General features: G+C 39.2%; 1 protein-coding gene across 2 annotated transcripts in view; it reads right to left on the reverse strand.

Annotated features, from left to right (window-relative positions):
* GUCY1B1 (guanylate cyclase 1 soluble subunit beta 1) overlaps nt 1–20,820 on the reverse strand; it is a 61,362-nt gene that overhangs the window by 24,571 nt on the left and 15,971 nt on the right. For both annotated transcript variants that reach the window (XM_067551846.1, XM_067551847.1), the window contains exons 3-5: nt 10,832–10,932; nt 9,641–9,759; nt 3,879–4,076 (exon numbers count right to left, since the gene is read on the reverse strand). In XM_067551846.1, coding sequence (XP_067407947.1) covers nt 3,879–4,076; nt 9,641–9,759; nt 10,832–10,932 — 418 coding nt within the window. The remainder of the gene's footprint in view (nt 1–3,878; nt 4,077–9,640; nt 9,760–10,831; nt 10,933–20,820) is intronic.

Consider the following 20,820-nt stretch of genomic DNA (forward strand, 5'->3'; position numbering starts at 1 on the left):
ATATGATTTAAAATGCAAAGAGACTATCTAGATTTCAAAAGAAAATACCTATATCCCGAAGGACATTATTTTGTAATAGAAAAGCTCTATTGCACCGCACAAGAATACATTCATGGAAGTTATAGAGTTGGATGCAACCCTAGGAAAGTTGTGAAACAAGTTTTTCGACTTAGCTGGACCTCTTCATGAAGCTACAATCTTGAACAAAATAAGAACAGTGTGGTTTTTTTCAATATTTCTTTGTCCTTGTCTCTTATGTGATTGGGCAGAGAGGTAAGGGGGAGGTGTTCTTAGATTTTCTTTGCAAACAGAAGGGTTGGAATTTTCAATCTTTTAAAAAAAAAAAAAATGAAAATTTAGATTCTCAATCACTATTTGTGGCAAGAGGTGGTTTCTACTGCAAATTCCATATCTGTGGACTTTCAGAAAACACAGGACTCTGGCCAAAGTAAGCCACCAGACAGAATCTAATCACTTAATGAAACAAAAACATTTATATTGAAGATCACTTAACATTTGCTATAGATTTCTTGGAACTGTTCATGTGTGTGAAATGGATGAGCAATGTCCTTGCTGATATAAGCAGAACTATCCTTATGCAAAATCTCATCGAAAAACAGACTTAACACTGTGCATTATCTTTTATTCTTTCAACAAACAGATTTGTTTAAGCATTTGCTCTAAAAGCCGTAAAAAGCTCAGATGATAATGTAATTAAAAGTGGAAAGTGCAGACATCCATTTGGCACGAGGAGAGAAAGAGCTATGATGAAGAATTTTTAAAAAAAACAACCACCACAACTGGATTTGAATGTAATGCTATTGAAATCTAAGGCAAATACTTCATCTGCTGGGCTAAACAGACTTTGAGTAACACCCATGAGAATCTCAGTCTTGTCATTGCAAATCGAGGGCAAACACCTGAGAACAGAAACATCAGGCCCAATAATGAAGCCCTTATTGAATTCTTATACAGCCCTGACTCTAGCAAAAATCTAATTGAAGTCTAAAGGGGAAAGCCTACACAGCAAAAGGGATGACAGCACAGGGAAATGACAGTAACACCTTCACTGATCCACTGAAAAGAGAATTTATAATTATAAAGTAAAGCTTGACATTTTATCTCTGATCTCTGAAAATCTGTGCAGTATAAGAGGAAACTTGAATGTGTTATAGATTCCAATTATGAATATGGGTATCACTGATCATAGCTGGGGTGGCTGAGAATTAAGCAGACACAAGCTTCCAATTTCATACCTCAGGAGAACAGGAGGCAGGACAGGCTAGCCGTCCCAACCATGATCCCATCTGAGACCCTAGCTCATCCCACCACTTGCATTCCTGTGGCTACACTGCTATTTTTAGCATGCTAGCTTGATCAAAGCTAGCATGCATCTATCTGTCTGAGGTGGAAATTACAGCTCCAGCTCAAGTGTAGACATATCCTCAGAGAGGCACATATGATAAATCATAGAACAGTAATAAGTTACTAATATGTTACTAAAAGCTTGAAACATGGAAGCACTAAGCAAAATATGGTACATAAAATTAGGTTAAAAATAGTTGACTGATGGTTTATGGTCTCCGAGTAATAAAGTATCCCAGGTGCCCCAGTGTCAAAACCACCCTCTGCCTGCTTTTAAAGTGCTTATTGGGAAAGTGATTGTGATTAATACCTGACCCTTTGTGTATATGGAGGGGGGAATTATTTTGTTTGCATAAATAAAGCTGTGGCCATGATACTGAGGGGCAGAGTCTGACCCCTCAACTCAGACTGAATAGCACCTTATTCCATGAATAAATGCCACTGAAGTCAATGACAGTACCTGTGGAATAAGTTGCTATTTAATGCAATTAGGGATGTCACAATCCAGCCTGTAGTAACTCGTAGAGCTGGAGAAAAGTTCATCTGAGGATGGAGGGCACATGCCAGTTTTAAAGCAAGACCTATTACTTGTGATGATTAGGGATAATATTCCATTAACAAATCATCAAACGTGCAGTGTAATTCATGTAACACTTACAATACAATGCAGACAATATGTACCTTCCTCAGTTTAGAACTGCGGAGCTACTGATTAAATTATAATGGGATTCTATGCCTCTGGTTCACATAATCTGGAACAACACTTCGGATTGAAATTAAACACTATGCACAATTATAGTCATTTGGATTGATGTTGTTTAGTTTCTTTTTAATGGTAGTTCAGCAATGAAAGCTCTAAAACAGGGATTGCCCTTTTGAGGAGACAATGTTAAAGAGAAAAATAAATCCATGATCAATATTTAATTCTCGTTAGTGCATTAAGTGTGCCTGGAAAGTGCTAGATGATATCAGTGGAGACTAACACTTTCTTTCCATCCACAAAACGGTTACAGGCTGAGCAGTGCTGGTGCAAACTCTCCAACACTCATGTGTCTCAATGCTGATCTAGAGGCAGCACCTTCAGTGGGGAGCGGGTTGCTCATTTTTGCATACCCATTTAGTCCTTGGCTGTCTGCTGAGTCATGTCTATTGTGATGATGGTTTTGAGATATGGACACCTGTCCTCGAGGATGCAGACTGACTAAAACCACCAGCTGAAAAGCCATGAGATGATAATTTTCTGTAACTACAAATTTGAGCTGGATTATAACAAAAAACCCAAAAGCTAAAGACTCCAGTTTCTCATTACCAATCCCTTGGTTATCCAGTACTCAGTAAATATATGTCTCCAACACGGATTAGATGAGTTTAACTATGTCACTCAGGGATGTGGATTTTGTCACATCCCTGAGTGACGTAGCTGATTTGACCTAATTTTTTCACGTAGACCTGGCCTAAGTCTCATCAGAAGTCATTAGGATTTAGGCTCCTAAGTGCTTAAGTCACTTCTGAAAATGAGACAAGCTTCTAAGTCATTTAGGCACTTCTGAAAAATGTTACCCTTGTCCACTCAAAAAGAGGAAGTAAAATAACTTGCCGCCTTTCTCATAAGCTTGTCTAGAGTATGACACTAAATTTCATGAAGTGACCAATCCTAGAACCTACATGACAATGTCTCAGGCAAAGTGTATAAGCGCTCAGAGAACATGATAAAAAAAAATGACATACAAATTGAACTGAAAATGGAAAAATAATACAGAACATACTCTTTGTATCCCTTTTCTCTTTCTTTGGATTTCTGTATGTTGCCCTGGGCCATTACACATCTGAACTATCTGCAAATTAACACTGGGCTAATCAGCACCAGGCTGACATATTTCCAGGGAAAATCTGAATGGTGATAATGTGTCGGTAGGTGGCACTCTTGAGTCAATACAAGATCTATGTTCCAATGCGGTAATAAAGGGCCCTTGTGCAGTTATAGTTGCAATCTTTCAGATAAGCAAGATAAAAAAAAGGGAGAGAGAGAAAAAGAGGTCTTGAACACTTATTGGCATTAAAGATTCCATGGAACTTTGTGCAAGAATAGGTGTATTTCCTCTGGTATCCTGGCCAAATGGCAAGCTGCAAAATTCTCTCCACAGTTTCTATTGGATATGCTAATCTTCTTCATTTCTTGGCCCAGATCCTGGACTGTGCTGGGTTTCTGGTGTTCTGGTGGTGCAAAGCATCCTTAAAATTGTCAGATACAGTCATGGAAAGATCTTACCATCCTACCAGTGTAGGGAAATGTTACTTAGCACAGGGGCTCCTATAGCAAAGGCAGGTGAGGGCGGTATACAACCTTGGAGGTACTGGGTTAATTGTGCGGCAATAAGGAGATTTTTCAGTATTCAAAATCTCTGTGGAAAGTATGAATGCATCTAAAAACACGGTTTTCCATTATATCACACAGCTCTGTCAATTTTATGAATGACATCAACTTTCAATTAGAACATACCATGAAACATTACCTTCATGTCTATTTCAGTACCATGGATCTGCTGAGCTACTGTTTTGATGATTCCAATGACTATATCCTGGAGTCCTTCTCTCTCTGAATAATAATGAAGAATGAGTCCTTTCCCTTTTTCTGCATCAGTGCACCTAAAGGAAGGGGCACGCATACCCGGATAAATAGTAGCAAGATGGTCATGCAGAGCATCCAAGTTCTGCAGGGATAATTAAAAACATACACATCAGAATAGAGTTCATGCACATGGCAAATTGTCAGTTTGAGAATACAATTCAAGTAGCAGTTTTAAAGACCTAAACTACATATAATATATATAAGTTATTGATTCAGCACATTTTCTGACTAGTCTGTCCTCCCTCCTGTCCACAATGGCCATGATCACTTGTGAGTTTGTGTCAGACCGTTCCAGACCTCCACTGCAGGGCTTCCAAGCAGGTTGCACTGCTGTCTTGCCACTCCGGGTGGGATACTGCTGCTGGGGGCCCACACACCTGACAGTGAGTCTGGCACTGAAAGCAACAGCAGTAAAAGTTGTTAGAGAGAGAATTCCTGGACTGTACTGTGTTTGCACAATAGATGAAAACTTTTTTTTCCCCACAACAGGGTTAGTTTTCCAAATGGATGTAGGAATGGCTAGGATACCCCTTTCCCTCTCTTTTCCACCCATCTTTATCTCTTCCCTCCCTGCAAGAACTCTGCTGCTTGTAGTCTATCATTTAAACAGAAGCTGTAGCTGAGTAGCCTACAGCTGCTGTCAGGTGTTTATAGATGGATTTAGGAGCCTAAATTTATGCACTTGCATCTGAAAAACAAACAAACCCAAAACAGCCTTTCTTACTGTTTTAAATGAAACAATAGGCTAGTGATGCCATTTTAAGCATTAACAAAAGTTTATAAGCTCTGCCAGAACCTGCCAAGAGTTTTCAAACTTTCAAATTTTATAGCAAATAGCTTTAAAATTAATTAACCGCATTTCCTAAAAATGCTCAGTCATGTGATCTCATTGAGAACAAATGAATGAATCCAAAATGGAGTTTCTAGAACAGGTCAAAGTTGAGACAAAATGTTACAAAAAAGTTAGACCTTTTAAGAAAAATAAAACAATACCCCTTTTTCAAACTCTCCGCGTCTGACTTCTTGTCTGATTAATCTCAAACTTTGGCAAAAGTAAATTCTTCTCTGGATGGGAAACTAGCTTGAGAAATTGGAAAGCAGATTTATGAGGAGGCTAGAGGGGAAGTGGGATCAGAATCAGACTTAGAATGCAATGCTAGCTACAACCTTAACTATGGCGTCATTCCCATGACTCCATTTAAGTATTCACTGTGTTATGGCTTAGACAGAAAGGACACTCAGACTGGCAGAATAGCTACAACCCAGGTAATCATCTACCAATACACTTGTCAAGATTATGCAGCCTCTTCACTTACCAGGTCTTTAGTGTTACCCCACATTTTTTTTTCCTTTTAGCACTTTCTAGCACTGCATATTATTTTGTATGTTTTGGCAAGCCAGGGAGAGGTACAATTAAGATGTTTTAAATGTGCAGGTTGGATCATGTCCCTTTTCTTAACATCTGTAGATCTTCAAAGTTGAAGGTGGCTTGAACAGCTGCTGCTTTTCTTGGGAGGCCTCCAAAGGAAATGAGTCTCTTATAAATGAATTCCTTGGGATGTATGCATCCTGGAACATCCTCCTTCACTTTTTTAGTTTGTTATGAATTTATATTTTTATTGCGTTGATATATCACCACATCAAATTAAAACTTAAGAGGCAAAAATCTGTGGGCTCAACTGAGCCCTGCCATTAGTGGGAATACAAGAGAGAAGATACACGGAGCTAACCCCTTGCAGATTTTTGCAGGGACCAGGAACATTTCACTTGAGAGGTGGAAACCAGGTCTGTAGTGGCTTGAAAGAGTGTGGGTGAGAGCAGAGCTAGAGAGCTTGCCAGGTGCACAGAGGGGAAGTACTGTGGACTGCTTGAAAGGGAGCTGAGCTACTGTTTCAATGTGTGCTCCCCAGGAGCAGCTTGGATATGGAGATCTTTTAGAAGATGTCTATTAAGAAAAGACTCAGGTCTGGTCTACACTGGCCGTGAAATTTGGCAGCAGTCAACGGGAAATGCGCAAGCTACGTAGAGTACCTTGCGTATCTCCCATCGACTTCCTAACTTCTACTTACCACGGCATCTTCACTTCACTGCGCCAACAGGAAATTTGCTCCCGTCGATGCAGCGTTACTCTTTTTCCGGGGGTGGATTTATTAAATCGACTTCCGGATCGATTGAGCAGGTCTCCACTTCTGCTCAATTGATCCAGAAGAATTGATCTGACGGTGGTGAATTTGCCGCTATCAGTGAAGACATACCCTCAGAAAAGAAGAGTCATCTTTCTATACACAAAAAGAGTTTGAGTCCATTATTATGGAAAAAGGCATAAGATGTATGCCAAGTAATGCTTTTCCATAAATATTAACACTGAATTCCAATGCCCTTGCTCTTAATTCACTCAGCGAGTAGTCCTGTTGAAGTCAATGTACTACTTTGGGTACAAGGTACAACTCAACATGAATCAGAATCAGCATCAGAATCTGGCCTTAGAGCTCTTTAACAGGTAGTTTAACATTTTTTATTAAAGCTTTGCAGTTCTTCTCGTGAATATTTCACATATATTTTATAGTTATGCTATATTTGGTCATCCTTGCACATATCAATATAGCGTTTGCATGGTAGATCAATTCCTATGGGTTAGGCAGTTGGTATTCTGTGACTACTACTTATTATGCTAATCATAATAATTTCACTACAGTATTACCTTGTATTCCGCTTTTCCAACACCATTAGCTTGTCCGTTGTACATACATGGTGTCTGTCATCAGATGTTAAGATTGTAAGTTGAAGTTGAGACGGAACATCTTTGTGTGTGTGTGTGCATGTGTGTGTGTGTATATACTGTGCTTGGCACAATGGGGCCTTGATCCCCACTGTGGTCTCTAAGAGCTACCAGAACACTTATAGTAATAGGCCAGTTTCTGGCTCCCAGGTTGCTGTAATTTATGTCAAGGCTAATACCATGGCTGGGGGGGCTACCACTTTCAGATCAGGGAGCCGTAATCAAAGCCCTAATGATCCCTTTCTTCTCTGACAAACTGCTCTCAGTGCAGAAGAGAATCTGGACCAATAATCATAAACCAAACTGGAAACTACTGTAGAAACCATTTGAGTGTGATTGGTTTCCAAACTCACAGTTATTCTGCTCAGGTATTTGTGTGCTATATTATGTATCTGGATACTTTTGGCAAAGAGAAATAAAATAAAGATTTCCTCTCCTGTACTGCTTATACAATTAATTCAACAGACAACTGAACGATTCCCTGAAGGATCTGGTATTAACCACTACTTATGTGTTTGATTGATTTTCTTTAGGTAGCTTTTAATATAAAAGCACGCTTGGGAGTTCTCAGGTTGCATCTCTCTTCATGCTGTCTCTCTGTGCCATATTCTCTTTTAACATGACTAGCAAATTGTTATCCAGTGAGGGAGAAATACTTTAAGTCTAAGTATTGCCCTTTCTAGTTTCTTTAAATGTGCCTCTCCTTGTTTGTTTACATTACCGGTGGCTTTCCTATAAACAATCTCCTTTAAGATAGGAACATGGAATATAATTGTCAAGATTATCTTCAGAGGGTTTAAAAAACAAAAATTTTTGTTTGTTATATTATGGGCTCAGTAAAGATCGTAATTTAGATCTAGGTATCAGGACTGTCTTTTATTATGTGTTTATACAGGGCTCAGCACAAGGGCCCCCATCTTTATTATCAACACTTTTGTAACACAAACAATAAATCAGCATGACTTCTAGGAGCAGTAACGATCAATCATGGATAACTGGAAATGAGCTTCATAATTGCAGCTACAAAAAACAACCTCATGTTGTCAGTACAAATAATTATATAGTCTTCCTGTTTATATTTACAAAAGTACAAATGGCCAATGTCATCTGTTCTAACTGTTCAAATTCCAGCAAATGGCAGTCTCAAATGCTGAAGTTACAAGAATACAAATGTTACTACAGAGGTTTTCCTGCACTACAATCTTATCTTCAATTTTCTCAGCTAATAAAGAATGGAAAGTGAAATGAGAAAGGGAGTTTGCCCATTAGTCTGTTCCCAAACTGAGGAAGGAACAAGTCAGCTATGAATTTTAATTTAGTCTGTTTCTACCCTGTCTAATCTTGCTTACCCAGTGAATGCAGACTGGCAGTATATTATGTTGTGCTGAAGGCTGCATATTCCTATAGGCCTGTGCTGGGTGCAGCTTGCAAACTCAGATGAAGTAGAAAATTATGGATAGAGGTTGTTCCACAAGCTAGAAGAATGAACTGTTTGAAAAAGAGGTTTTTTGACATCACCTCTCCTTGGTTAAAGTGTATGTGGAGCCCTATGCTAGGAATGTACAGAGATCCAGTCAGGCTCACAAGTGGTCAGGTTTAAAGAGGTACTACATGGCATGGTTGGTATGCCAGGGTGTGGGGAGGCCATGGCATGATCTAGGTCTCAATGACAATATCCAGATGTATGCACAAGCAACTGAATAACTGCATTCTGAGAGCCTTTAAATCAGGAAGGAAAAAAACCAGCAAACTATGCATTATACTCTTTTCACCTCTTTATATGGGAGGAAATCTCTAAAGGCACAGATGGCAGTTGGGTGCTCAACTCCCATTGAAAGCCAATTGTAATTGTCATTTATACCTTAGAAATCTTCCCAATGTTTGAATCAGTTCTTATTAGAGCATATGTTCCTCCCTGAGAGCTATGTACATGCTGAATTTGAAATTCTAAATCCAAAACTGTTTTCACGTGAACAATTTTCCTGGGACCAAAATATCACTATTTCCCCACACACACTTAGATCAGCTCCTATATAACTGAGTAGATTTCCTCCACACTAATGATGCAAGATGGATTTTCATTTTTCAACAGAAACAGCAACATAAATTCACACTGTCCTGAGAGATTGGGGCAGCACAAAAATAATATAAAATCACCTTTGCTCAACCCCATTCCTCAGTATGTGGACAAGATGAGCTATTAGACAGAAATCACAGATTGTACTTCTCATAGGAGCTGAATATTGCACATATAGAACTAATCAGTACCTATAGTATTTAGTCAGACAGACCTCTAAAGAAAAAAGATCTCATCAGTCACTAGGCCAAATTTTCTGTTAATGACAATGTTAATGGTAAGCTGCACCCATTGACACCAGCAGTGAATTTGGTCCATCACGTTGTTACATATCTATGCAGAAAGGAACAGTATATCGTGTCACATAAAGAAAAACTAGTTTAAAAGACTTTGACTTAGGTTGCAAAGTGCAGCAGTTGAAAATTAGGAAATGCCAGATTTACTGTTGCCTGTGCAATCTTAGTTCTGCCCCCTTCTGTCTCCATTCTGTGCACTCAAGAATGCACTCTGTCAACGGTCCTGTGCAAAATATAGTATGTGATCATGTAATTAAAGATTGTATCAAAATGCATATACAATAGGGAGTGTACTGACAAAATTGTCATGAAATTGAAATGAATGAACATCTACATCAGGAAAAGAACAAGGAAGTAATTTACTACAGTCACCCACCAGGCCAGTGATAGAGACCAGAACAGAACCCAGACTTCCAGGCCAGCACCCTACCACTACATCCTATTCTGCCTCTCCAGTGCTAACAACATTAAATTAGTTGGCACAAAATTCTTACCTGTAAAAATTCTCTGACATTTGAGCCCAAGACACGTAGGATTGTGTCATAACCAGATTCTTGACAGAACACAAAAAACATCTTCCCAAACATCTGAAGGATTTCCCCAGCATTAAGATCTATTTAAAATACAAAAAACTTGATTCATTTTAGGCACTGTATTGTTTGTACTTTGCTAACAATTTTAGATTCCATTTTATGATACAATAAATATAATGTAAAAAGTGTTGTATTGCATGTTGTATTTTCTATTTGCAGTCCAGAGTACACTCTCCAAAAGCAACAGGTCAGATCATTCCCACCACAGAAAAAAGTTCAGGTTCTTTTTCCATCAGTGGACCAGATTCTCCACCCCTTTTCCTCCTTCCCATCAACTATTCCTCTGCTCATTAATAAACAGCTGACTTCCCCTCTAATCCCACAGATTCCAAGATCAATGCAAACCAGAGCTATCTATGCAAAAACCCTTTGTTCTTCTCAAGAAGCCATGGTCTTATGGGTTCTGTGGCTGGTTACTGTCTCAGAACACACACTCACTGCAGAGATGGAGGGCAAATAAGATAATAGGAATGGGGATAATACCACCTTTCTAATTCCAGCTCAGAGCAGCAGTATCAGAAATTCAATGCTATCCAGATTGATGGCCTGTGTGAAATGAGGTGTGCCCTTCACAAAAACATTGCCACACTTGGGCACCATTGTTAGTAATCTCAGCAGAGACGCCAGTGATTGAATGGGCATGGAGACTGAACTACATTATCTAGAGGTAGTCAGGTGGTTGAGGTATGTGGGGGAAAGGGGGAAGAGGTGGCATACTGTAGTGCACTGCCATTGTATGTAATATTAAACATGTCCTGTGCATAAAACAAAGGATTTACTTTCATGAGATAGCAATCTGACATATTCCACAAGCATTACATTCATTCTCAAAAAATGAAAGGAAGAAACTGCTTTTAAATAAACATGAAAGAACAATAACCCTTTTTCTATGCAAGTCTTTTTTTCCACACTTTCACTTCCTCTACATTAAATCCCCCTGTTGCACATATTTGTGTCTTTATTAATCTTAAATATATAATTTACAACATTACAATGCATTAAAAATTATAGACAAAGTAGTGACCCCATTACATGAGGCCTGAACCATAGAAAGCAGGTATAATTTCTAAAAGATAGTCATATATTACTCACTAAGGACTTTGCTTGCTGCTGCAACCAGATCATATGTTTTGGAATCATCATAAATTATTCTGACTAGAAACTGTCCTTCTTCATCCAATTGTGCCTCTCTCCTAAAAGAAAACGGAACAAAAATAGTCACCCAGTAAGCATTAAGACTTATGCACTGACTATATAAATCAATTACTTATAATCTGGAATATGTCTTTTAAATGAAATAAATTTGTTGGCTCCACCTTGAGAAGTTAGTTAATGTTCAACATTTAAATTACACTAAGAATATTTCACTGTAATTAAGGCTTAGTACAGAACTTCTACTCCCACTCTTATCCTGAAAGCCATAAATCATTGGGACAAAAATCCCCTTTAACAATAAACAATCCCACAGAAGGAGTCGTTCAGATAATAAAGGCAGAGTCTGACATTTTAGAATGTGTTATTCTTAATACCCAATAGACTGGAAAACTGCAAGAAATAAAGATAAAAAGAGTATACTTAGATATAGGTTGTTCTGAAGATTTTTTTTAATAAAGACATTATTTCTTAGTTCACAATCATGACTGCAGTTTGTTTACAGGAGGCATGGGAGATTTTTTTAATGGCCATCTAAATTTTCGAAAACAAGCATTTGACATCCATATTTCAGTACTCAAGGAAGTGTCTGATTTTCAAAAGAGCTGAGCATGCACCAGCTCCCACTGATAATAAAAGATGTCTAGGGCTCTTCAAGGCACAGACCAGCTCTATGTTTGTATAATGCCTAGCACAACTGGCTTCTAGGCACTACCACAATAGACATAATAAAGAAATAATAACAACAAAAGCAAATCTGTGCTACTGCTTCATTCTGAGAGTGCTCCTGGGACAATGCTAAAAACTGAGGCAACATTTATTGTATTTATTTATTTAATTTATTGTATTTATTTATTACTATTTATAAGAAAAAAAATATCTGGAAACTGTAGGCATCCCAAACACGTTAACAAAACACACCAGCAATTAAACCCAGCATGTCTGCATATCCCCAGTAATCTTCAATAAATGAGACACACAACCTCTAGCAACACATCTTAACTAATAAATAAATCAAAACATCCTGCCATTGTACAAAAATCTCGGCCCCCATTAAGGCCCTCCCTTCTTAATACTGTGCCCAATTAGAAAAAAAGGTGTGCTCTTGACACATGTTAGCTAACACATGGCAAAATCCTATTGAAGACAAGGCGGTTTATTCTTTTTCATATGTGCAGGTCAAGGTAAACACTGCGGGGGAGGGAGGTGTTTAAGGTTTACTTCAACTTGCTAACAGGTGTGAAAACTACAAACGGCCTTCTCCTCACTGGGATTTTACCAAGTGTTAGTTACCCGGTGTTACCTGAAGCTTGGTAAGAACACACCTTTTTTTTTTTTCTTGTGAAGACAAGGCCTTAGGCAATTGCCAAACTTTCAAGCAGGGCTATTGCTGATGCACATGCCACATGCACATTTCTTACTGCTGCCAGGTTACCAAAGGTGAAAATAAAATGAAAAGGAAAGTAGGAGAGAGAACAGACCCCCACTTTAGTTTGAGCATTGAGTCAGCAGCTTGTCTGATAGGCAGTCAGCTGTCCAACCTAACTGTTTCTTTTCCCTGGGCTGACAGATGATAGGATCTTTCACTGCAATAAATGTTGCTCTCCCTGTAGAACCGATTGTACCTTTAAACCCCAGTATGCCAGAGCAGTATGCACGGCTGAGATATCCTCAGACTGGTGCAGATGGTCACGGTCCCACCACCTTAGAGCAACAAGCACCTTCATGAGAACAAAGAAGGAGCAGGTCCTTGCGCTCCCTAAGTGCAGGAACAATTACAGTCCTTGTCCTGATGCACCTGTGGAAGGGCCAGTCACATAATTTAGCCCTTTATTAATTAGTTCATCATCACTGGGCACTGCTTTCTTATGAGGTGGACATGTAATTGAGCACATAGTATCCTCAGCTACTGATGTTCTAGTGTGTTTCATTAGGTAGTTTTGGTTTGTATTTCTCATGTTTTGTGTATATCACCCATTTCTTTTTTGAGTATAATTTTTTTTACAGTGGTTGATTCTCCCTGTGTGGGCTTGCCTGTTGTGATTATTGAGAGAGAGTGAAGCTATGGCTACACTGATGGCGGCAAAGTCGCTGCCATCAGATCGATTGTTCTGGATCGACTGAGCGGTCAGTGAAGACCCGCTCAGTCGATCCAGAAATCGACGTACTAAGACCACCTTCACAAGTGGAGTAGCGCTGCATCCACGGGAATGCGGTTCCTGTCGGCGCAGTGCAGTGAAGACGGCGTGCAGAAGAGGAGCAGAAAAGTTGACAGGAGTTACGCAAGTTTTTTGCGTAGCTTGCGTAACTCTGGTCGACTGCCGCCGAATCTCAGAGGTAAATGAAGACAAGCCCTAAGTGTTATATAGCACTTCAGAAGAACAAAGGAAAGCATGGTGCTGTACTAACTTTAATTAATGACTGAATCGTCACAACTGCTACCTGGGATAAAAATATATTATTATTATGCCCATTTTATAGGTGACACAAACAAGCTGAGAGGTTTGCTCACGGCAACACAGTAAGTCAGTGGAAGACTTGAGAGTAAAATCATCCTATAGTATTCTATATGGAAGGGATCTCATCCTCTATTAAATTCCATAGGATGATTCAGTTAAACTGCTGAAAGGCTATCATTTTCTATTAAACTCTATTGGACTTTCCCAAAAGGGATGACAAAGAACCATACATAAACAGGGAATAGTGATTGCCATATGCAAAAAACAAAACAAAGTGATAAAAAGAAAAATATTTTTTCTCTGTCCTCTGTCGGTTGTACTAATCTTATGGGTTATTTGAACAAATAAGAGATTTTTTTATAAAGTAGGAAGAAGTATCGTGCTTAAATTGATGATGTCCAGTTAACATCTTCCTCTTATATTGCAAAATAATGCCTCCTGCCCACTCCCTCATCCAGTGCCTAAGAGAGGCCAGATCAGCCAGCCTATGGGATATCAAATCTCAATGACTCCTGATCCCAACTGAGAAGAAGAAAAAGAATCTTCTCCAATATTTCATCCCCCTCACCAACAAGAAGAGACCTGGGGCTTCATGTTCTCTCAGCCTATCTTCCCATCTCATTGTGGGAAGCCCTCTAAACACAGGGGGCCAGCAAGGTATAGGAAAGTGGAATAGCCATTGTCAGAGCCAAAAGGGCCACACTCTTGCTAAACACTTTTAAAATAAATGATAAATACTGTACAATGCTAATACGCAAAAGGGGGAGTAACCTGCATTTCTTTGGTTTTATTCTTGTCTTGAGAAGACATTTTAAAGAATTGAAATAAGTATCATACAAAAAGTCTTCTTGACTCTTGGAATGAAATGTGTGACTAGAGGTCACATACTGTCTGCAGCGTAGTTTGTAAAGGATGAATGAGCTTTACCATTCTCCAACACACTCTGAAGATTTCCCTCAGGCCAAAGCATAAAGTATAACACACATGCATTTGGAAATGAAACAGACATCCTTAGAAATATTACACTCTCACACAAGCTGGTAAAAACTGATTTCTTCCATCCATTACAAATGTCATTGTAATCTGGGAGAACATTGTGCTGTGCAGAAGTGCTAAAAAACATCTATAAAAAGCTTCAGTCTCTGTATCTGTTAAGGACTGATACAACCACACTCCACATATTTTATAAAATTGCATAGTTCCATGCTTCATAAATATATTCCTAGAGCTTTCTCCACAAAAAAACTCTAGTAACTAGGCTAGTAACACTCTGGGATGTTAAATGGCTACCCTGTATTTGAAATTCCTGGCTTTGGAAGTTGGACTCAAATATTTAGACAGACTATCGTCGGTGTATGCAAGCAAACAGAGAAGTAGGAGGAGCCTGGGACAGATATAATAATTTCCTGCAATATTTTTGGGAGAGCTCATTGAATTAAATTTAAATAGCTTTGGCGTCCATTGCATTATAAATGCAAAGTGTATGTATTATTATGGGATTGTATGTAACTTCTCTAGGGAGAGAGACATGGCCAATGTAAACCCTAGAAAGTGTTATGAGCTTCAAAGGACTATTTCAAGCAATGTGCCAGAGAAGAAGGAACTTTCGGGACAAACAAAGTGATGTGGGTTTCCTAGGAAATATCTGGGGGAAAGGGAATGCAAATTCCCACCTCTGGACCCAACTTTTTGAAGCTGTCATAAGGATAGAATCATTGTCTGGATGATTACCTATTCAGTCTTTGCAAATCAAAGACCCTGGCTACATAAAGGAAAGACTAACCTATGCATAGGTGTACTTGTTCTGAGTAAAAGCTGTTAGAAAATTGTGACCACAGAAAAAACACTTGAAGGGGTTTGAAGGACTGAATCCTACCAGAACCTTCGTTGGAGCTGAGGGTGATTGATCTCTGGTAAAAGTTATTTTCATGCATGTAGGTTCTTTTATCGTTTTTCATATGTTTTCTTTGTAATGCTTTGACCTTAAGAATAATGTGCTTGCTTAGAAAGGGCTGTGTGATTCCTTACAACTGTGGACAATTATACTGTTCATAACCTCTGAGGAGAATGCAAAGCGCAGATGCTGGCTTGCTTAGGAAGTCTGTCTTGCAAGGCAATTCACAGTATAGCACAACTGTGCAGCCTGGAAAAGTCCCATTCAGGAGGGAAAGAGACGCTCTGCCCCTAGCTCTGCTCTGGTCCCGCCCTTCCCCTTCTTCCTCTGGCCCCTGGCCCGGCCCTGACTCCTGCTCCCAGCCACAGTCTCGGCACCCGGCAATGGCAGCTTGGCTCCTGGCCTGCTCCCCGACTGCAGCCCACTGGCTCAGCTGTGGCTCCAGCTCATGGCCTCAGTCCCCAGCACCCAGCCACCGCACCCATCCTCTTAGGGTCATATTCTGCCCTCATGTACACAGATGCAATTGTGGCTGATTTCAAGGAGAGTGGCATCTACATATCAAAGAGTAGCATTTGCCCAGTAATAAGATGATGTGATTATTATTAATCCTTGGGAAACACTGATTTTTTTCTCCAGTTCTTTCAGCTTTATCTTTTTTGAGCCTTCACTTAAAAAAAAAAAAAAATCACTGAAAGTTTTTTCTCTGTCTGCTCCCCTTAGAACACTTTAACCATTTTAAAATTTTTCCCAGTTCTCTCCAGATGCCTTAGGTCATGTAGCAATCATCTATACTTCTCCTCAGCCCTTATGATTTGTTTCCCATTGAAAGAATTCTATTCACTTAAATTCATAAAAAAAGAAAAAAATGGTTAACTGAAATAGCACCTAATCCTACATTCGTTGGGCATGCAAATATCTCTCAGTGAAAATTTGCATCGGGGTACATTTTACCATCAGTGAATTCTACGGCAGTTTTGAGCGTGCAAGAAATATAGAACCAGGCCCCCTTTTCTGCCCTGTGAACTAATCACCTACCAAAGTGGATTTTGGGGGGGAAAAATTTCTTTTTCCATGATTATGGAAAAAATATACAATTGTATTTAATCTACATGTGTAATTGTAAGAGGGCGGCCTCCTCCAAACCACCTCTTGTGGCTGTGGTAGTTCTGCAACACCCTGCCTCAGTTTCTCCTTCTGTTCAAGACCCCTTTAAAAGTCCACACCATCCAGATAATCAAACATTCTCTTTCTGGCCACAAAGTTATTAAATTTTGCACAGTCTTTCAAAATAGAAATCAAACCTACAGCCTTCACTCAAGTTTCAACTGGACCCAGTCCCTCCTTCGTAAGGGACTGTCCCTCTCTTTCAAGTTCCTTTCTTTCATTGCAATTCCAATCAGGGCAAAACCATTCCTCTCTAAGGGTCTATTTTCCTGCTCTCCCACCACTTCTTTCCTGAAGTTTGGCCTTCTCCACAGACCTCTTTCCTCATTGGTGTCTTCCGCCCTACAGACTCGGGGCCCTGCAGGAGACGTCTTACTCTCTATAATGTCTGCAACCATCTGCCAACAGCCACCTGCCCCACCTTCTGTCTTCAGGCCTTTTCCTTATCTACCACAGGCCTGATTGGGTCACCTGGCCTTCCTCATTGCCCCCACCTGGGAGAGGAGTTGGCTATATCACAGGCAGGGATGGGCCCATCTCGCTTTAAAGGCACCAGCCACCCTGTGACAGTATTTAATATATGGCTCCAGTAACTTCAAATTGGGCAAGCTAGTTTGCTGGAAATTTTTCACACCAACATTTCTCCCTGAGAATTCTTATTTGCCAAATATAAGACCTGCCCCTGCAAGAGGCTGAGCACCTCACAGGAGGCTCGCAGAACCTGGCAGGACTGGGCCCTTTGCCTGGAGCAACTCACATGATGAATCATTATAACCAACAGCTGACCTAGACCTGTGGCAAAATACTGACAACTTTTCCTAAGGCCATTCTGAAAAACCCTTCCTCACATGAGGAGGATTGGGCTCTTAATCACAGGAGCCTAATTCAGAGTCCATTGAAATCAGTGGGAATTTTTCCATTGGCTTCAATGGGCTTTGGATCAGGCCCTGGAAACTCTTCATAATGTAGCCAGACTCCTTTGGTGATTCTACAGCAGCAACTCTTGGTAGGGATTATACAGAGTGAACATTTAATAAGCTTTTCCTGTTTTGTAATGTTTTATTGGTTTGAGGGATATTCCCTGTACAGGTCATGGGAAAATGCTGCTAGAATTAGCAACTATTTTAAAATGGCAGACTCAGTGTAAAGGCACCGCTTGTATATCTGTGGAGACATTTGTGCCTGATAAATTCATAGCGATGTAGGTTATCTGATAATGCGCTTGCTTGAGGGTACATAGTTTCAATAATGCTACCACATAATTTGACTACTATTTCAATATTTACATACTGCATAGGTTAAGCCTATCCTTTACTAATCAAAACTATGCCATGCACTTTAAAACATGACCTCAGTATTATAGTTTTCTTTTTTTACGTCGATCTTTTTTTAAACAATAATAGTTCAAAGATTGTGAAAGTGGCTAGATTAACAGTTCTAACAGCATAACAAATACAGCACGAGCAATGCCAATTGTCACGTGAACCTCAAACCACTAGCATTGGGATTGAAACCACTGGTATATGCACAATGGGACAGTGAATGGCTACAAGATGATAAAGACGATTTATCATAACTGACCAGTACAAACCATTACCTAAAGGCCACATCGTCCTCATCTAATTACCAGTCCCCTGAGCCTCCAGATAACATTTTAATATCACCAGTTGAAAAACCACACTTTATTCAAGTGTAACATTGAGAAAATGTACTATATTGTTTGGAAACCAGTGTACATATTATTGAAAGTCAGGCAATATGATCTAGGGTACAAGGCAATATGACCTACTGTACAGAACTCTAGACTGGGAGCCCGGAGGCATGGGTTTTATTTCCACCTTTGCCACTGACTTGCTATGTGACCTTTACCTCTTTCTGTGTCTTTGGTTCCCCTCTTATCCTTTGTCTATCTTGTTTATTTTGACTCCATGCTTTTCAGGCCAGGGACTGTCTTTCACTATGTTTGTCCAGTGCCTAGCACTATAGGGCCCTGATCCCAGCTGAAGCCACTAGGTGCTATGTAATAATAAATAATAATGATTCTGTTAACGGGCATGTTCACATCAGACCACGTTCATGGAATGTTATATAGCCAGCCAGGAAATTCAAAGCAGTTTAAGGGCTACATGGTACTTTAGTTCCACCCATGGGGTTTCAACTGACCTCTACTGAAGTTCTGTGCAAAGATCATGGGAAGAGCTGGACAGAAAATCTGGAAGATTCAACACTTTAATGAAAAATTAACTTTAATGAAAAACACTTTCCTTCAGTATTTTTCCTGAAATTTTTATCCCCATTTTTCGACCAGCTCTAATGATGAACAATAGTTAATATAACAGTGATAACTTGGAAATGTTATGCAAATTGTAGGGTCTGACCACAGAGGTTTAACAGTGGTAAACATGTGGTGAGTTTCTTAATAGACTGGCTGGAAATCAGCCAGTAGCAACAATATCTGGCAAACTCACAAGTGCAGCTGTGGTTGATTTCTCAGCAAGTTAGCGGCATTATAGTAGCAAACTTTTAACTTTTATATGTGCTTTTCTTTGAAAACAGCTTCCAAGCCAAACAGAAAAAGAACAGCAAAATGATTTACGATTTATGTCACCTTTATGTTTCTAAACACAAAAGAAGGGTGTACTTCATTCCTAACGAGGTGAACGTACTAAACTTCAAAAACTGCGGTAGACAGGCGCTCTCACTTCTTGCCCAAACTGACCCCCAAGGTAGGCACATCAGACCTAATTTATTATTGCTCTGAACTTGGATAGCAGTTTACACCATTACATAATGTTACCAGATCAGATAAGAGCCATGTATACCTACTTTGCACTCATTTTGCACTCATGTACAAGGCCAGACAAAATCTGGGGACACAGAGACTGAGACTTAGGGTCTTCAAAGATTCATTAGTCCTGTCCCAAACCCACCCCAAAAACACATACATCACCCAGGCCAATCTAAACAGGGAAAAATCAGCCCAGTATGCAGTGGGAGAAAAAATTAAAAAATTTAAAAAAAAAATTTTTTTAAACCCCCAAAACCTTACCTGTAATAGGAGATAGCAGAGCTGGCAGGGAACTCATGTAAGGTTTCATAGTGATGCCATTCAAATCAATGGAAAAGCTTCCAGTGATTTGAATGATGCAGTATCAAGACTGAAATAAGTTTTGCCTCAAATTGATCTAGAGGGAGAGAGAGAAGGAAATTAAGGGCCTCTCATGCCTCTTGGAAAGTGCTGTCATTCTAGCAGCACAGAAAAGCACATCTCCAGGTGCCACTGAACATGCACCATGGGTACTTTGAAAAGTGTCCTGTTTTGAGTGTAGTTTGTGTTTGACCGCACATTCCCATTATTAGATTTATTGGCAATGTTAATTATTTACAGAGATGAATGAAGACTTAACACTTGGACAAAAAATGTCTTCAAAAACCAAGATTTTCCATTATGGAATTTAAAAAAATAAATAAATTACTGATTTCATGTATTTTTGTTTCACTTCTACAGCACATAGGTTTACACTGCAAAGTACAATGAGACATGACCTAGAACAAGTTCATTTTTTGCTTATTACACAGATTGGTAATTAGCACACATAAGAGATTTTCTATTGATATGAAGCTTTAAGCTCCTGAAAACATAAAGGTATTATTTGCTTTCTTTTGGCAGGGGGAAAGGAGCTGTTTGCCATCCATGAGACCTCAGAAGCAGGTTAGTCTGCCAAGATCCCATCCCACATTGTTTTTTAATGTATAAGTATATTTTACATGTTCAATATTTCATATGCAAGATTGTAATGTAATGTATATTTTGTGGTGGGATTACTGAATTCAAAGGTAATTAGAGTAGATTATAGTCAAGTAAAAAGTTGCTTCTGTTGGATAGCCTTTATCCTTTTGATTTCTGTACTTGCCATCTAATTGTGTCCTATCATGAAGATGAAAATAAACAAAAAAAGCCTTTATTTGATTAAAAATACCTTCTTTATAGAATAGTTGCTTATACTTTGCTTTCAGCTAAATAATTACAAAAGATTATAAATATATTTAGCAAAAATGGTGATACAAATATCCTAGAAACAAATATTTTGTTTTCAGAGGCTGTGCAGGCTTCTGTGTGATATGACACATATTATACAGCCATGAACAATTAAATGGTTGTTTAGAAGCCTCTGACCTACCCTGTACAGATCATTCATAAACTGAAAACACAGCTGTATCTCTTCTTATCTAGACTCTGTTCCTGAGTGTATACACTAGGTATATCACCTTAAACACCTCACATAGAGCAATGTCTCCAAAATCATTCCTAGGAGTTTTTGCACAATAAATATTGTTTCTGTTGGGATTTTTGCCACCACTGTGATTAACTATCCCTGGTTTTCCATGGATGCTGTGAAGTAATTTCC

The sequence above is a fragment of the Emydura macquarii genome, unplaced genomic scaffold (assembly GCF_026122565.2).
Source record: "Emydura macquarii macquarii isolate MOO-44397 ecotype Brisbane River unplaced genomic scaffold, CSIRO-AGI_Emac_v2 contig_1363, whole genome shotgun sequence".
In the NCBI taxonomy this organism is placed as follows: domain Eukaryota; kingdom Metazoa; phylum Chordata; order Testudines; family Chelidae; genus Emydura; species Emydura macquarii.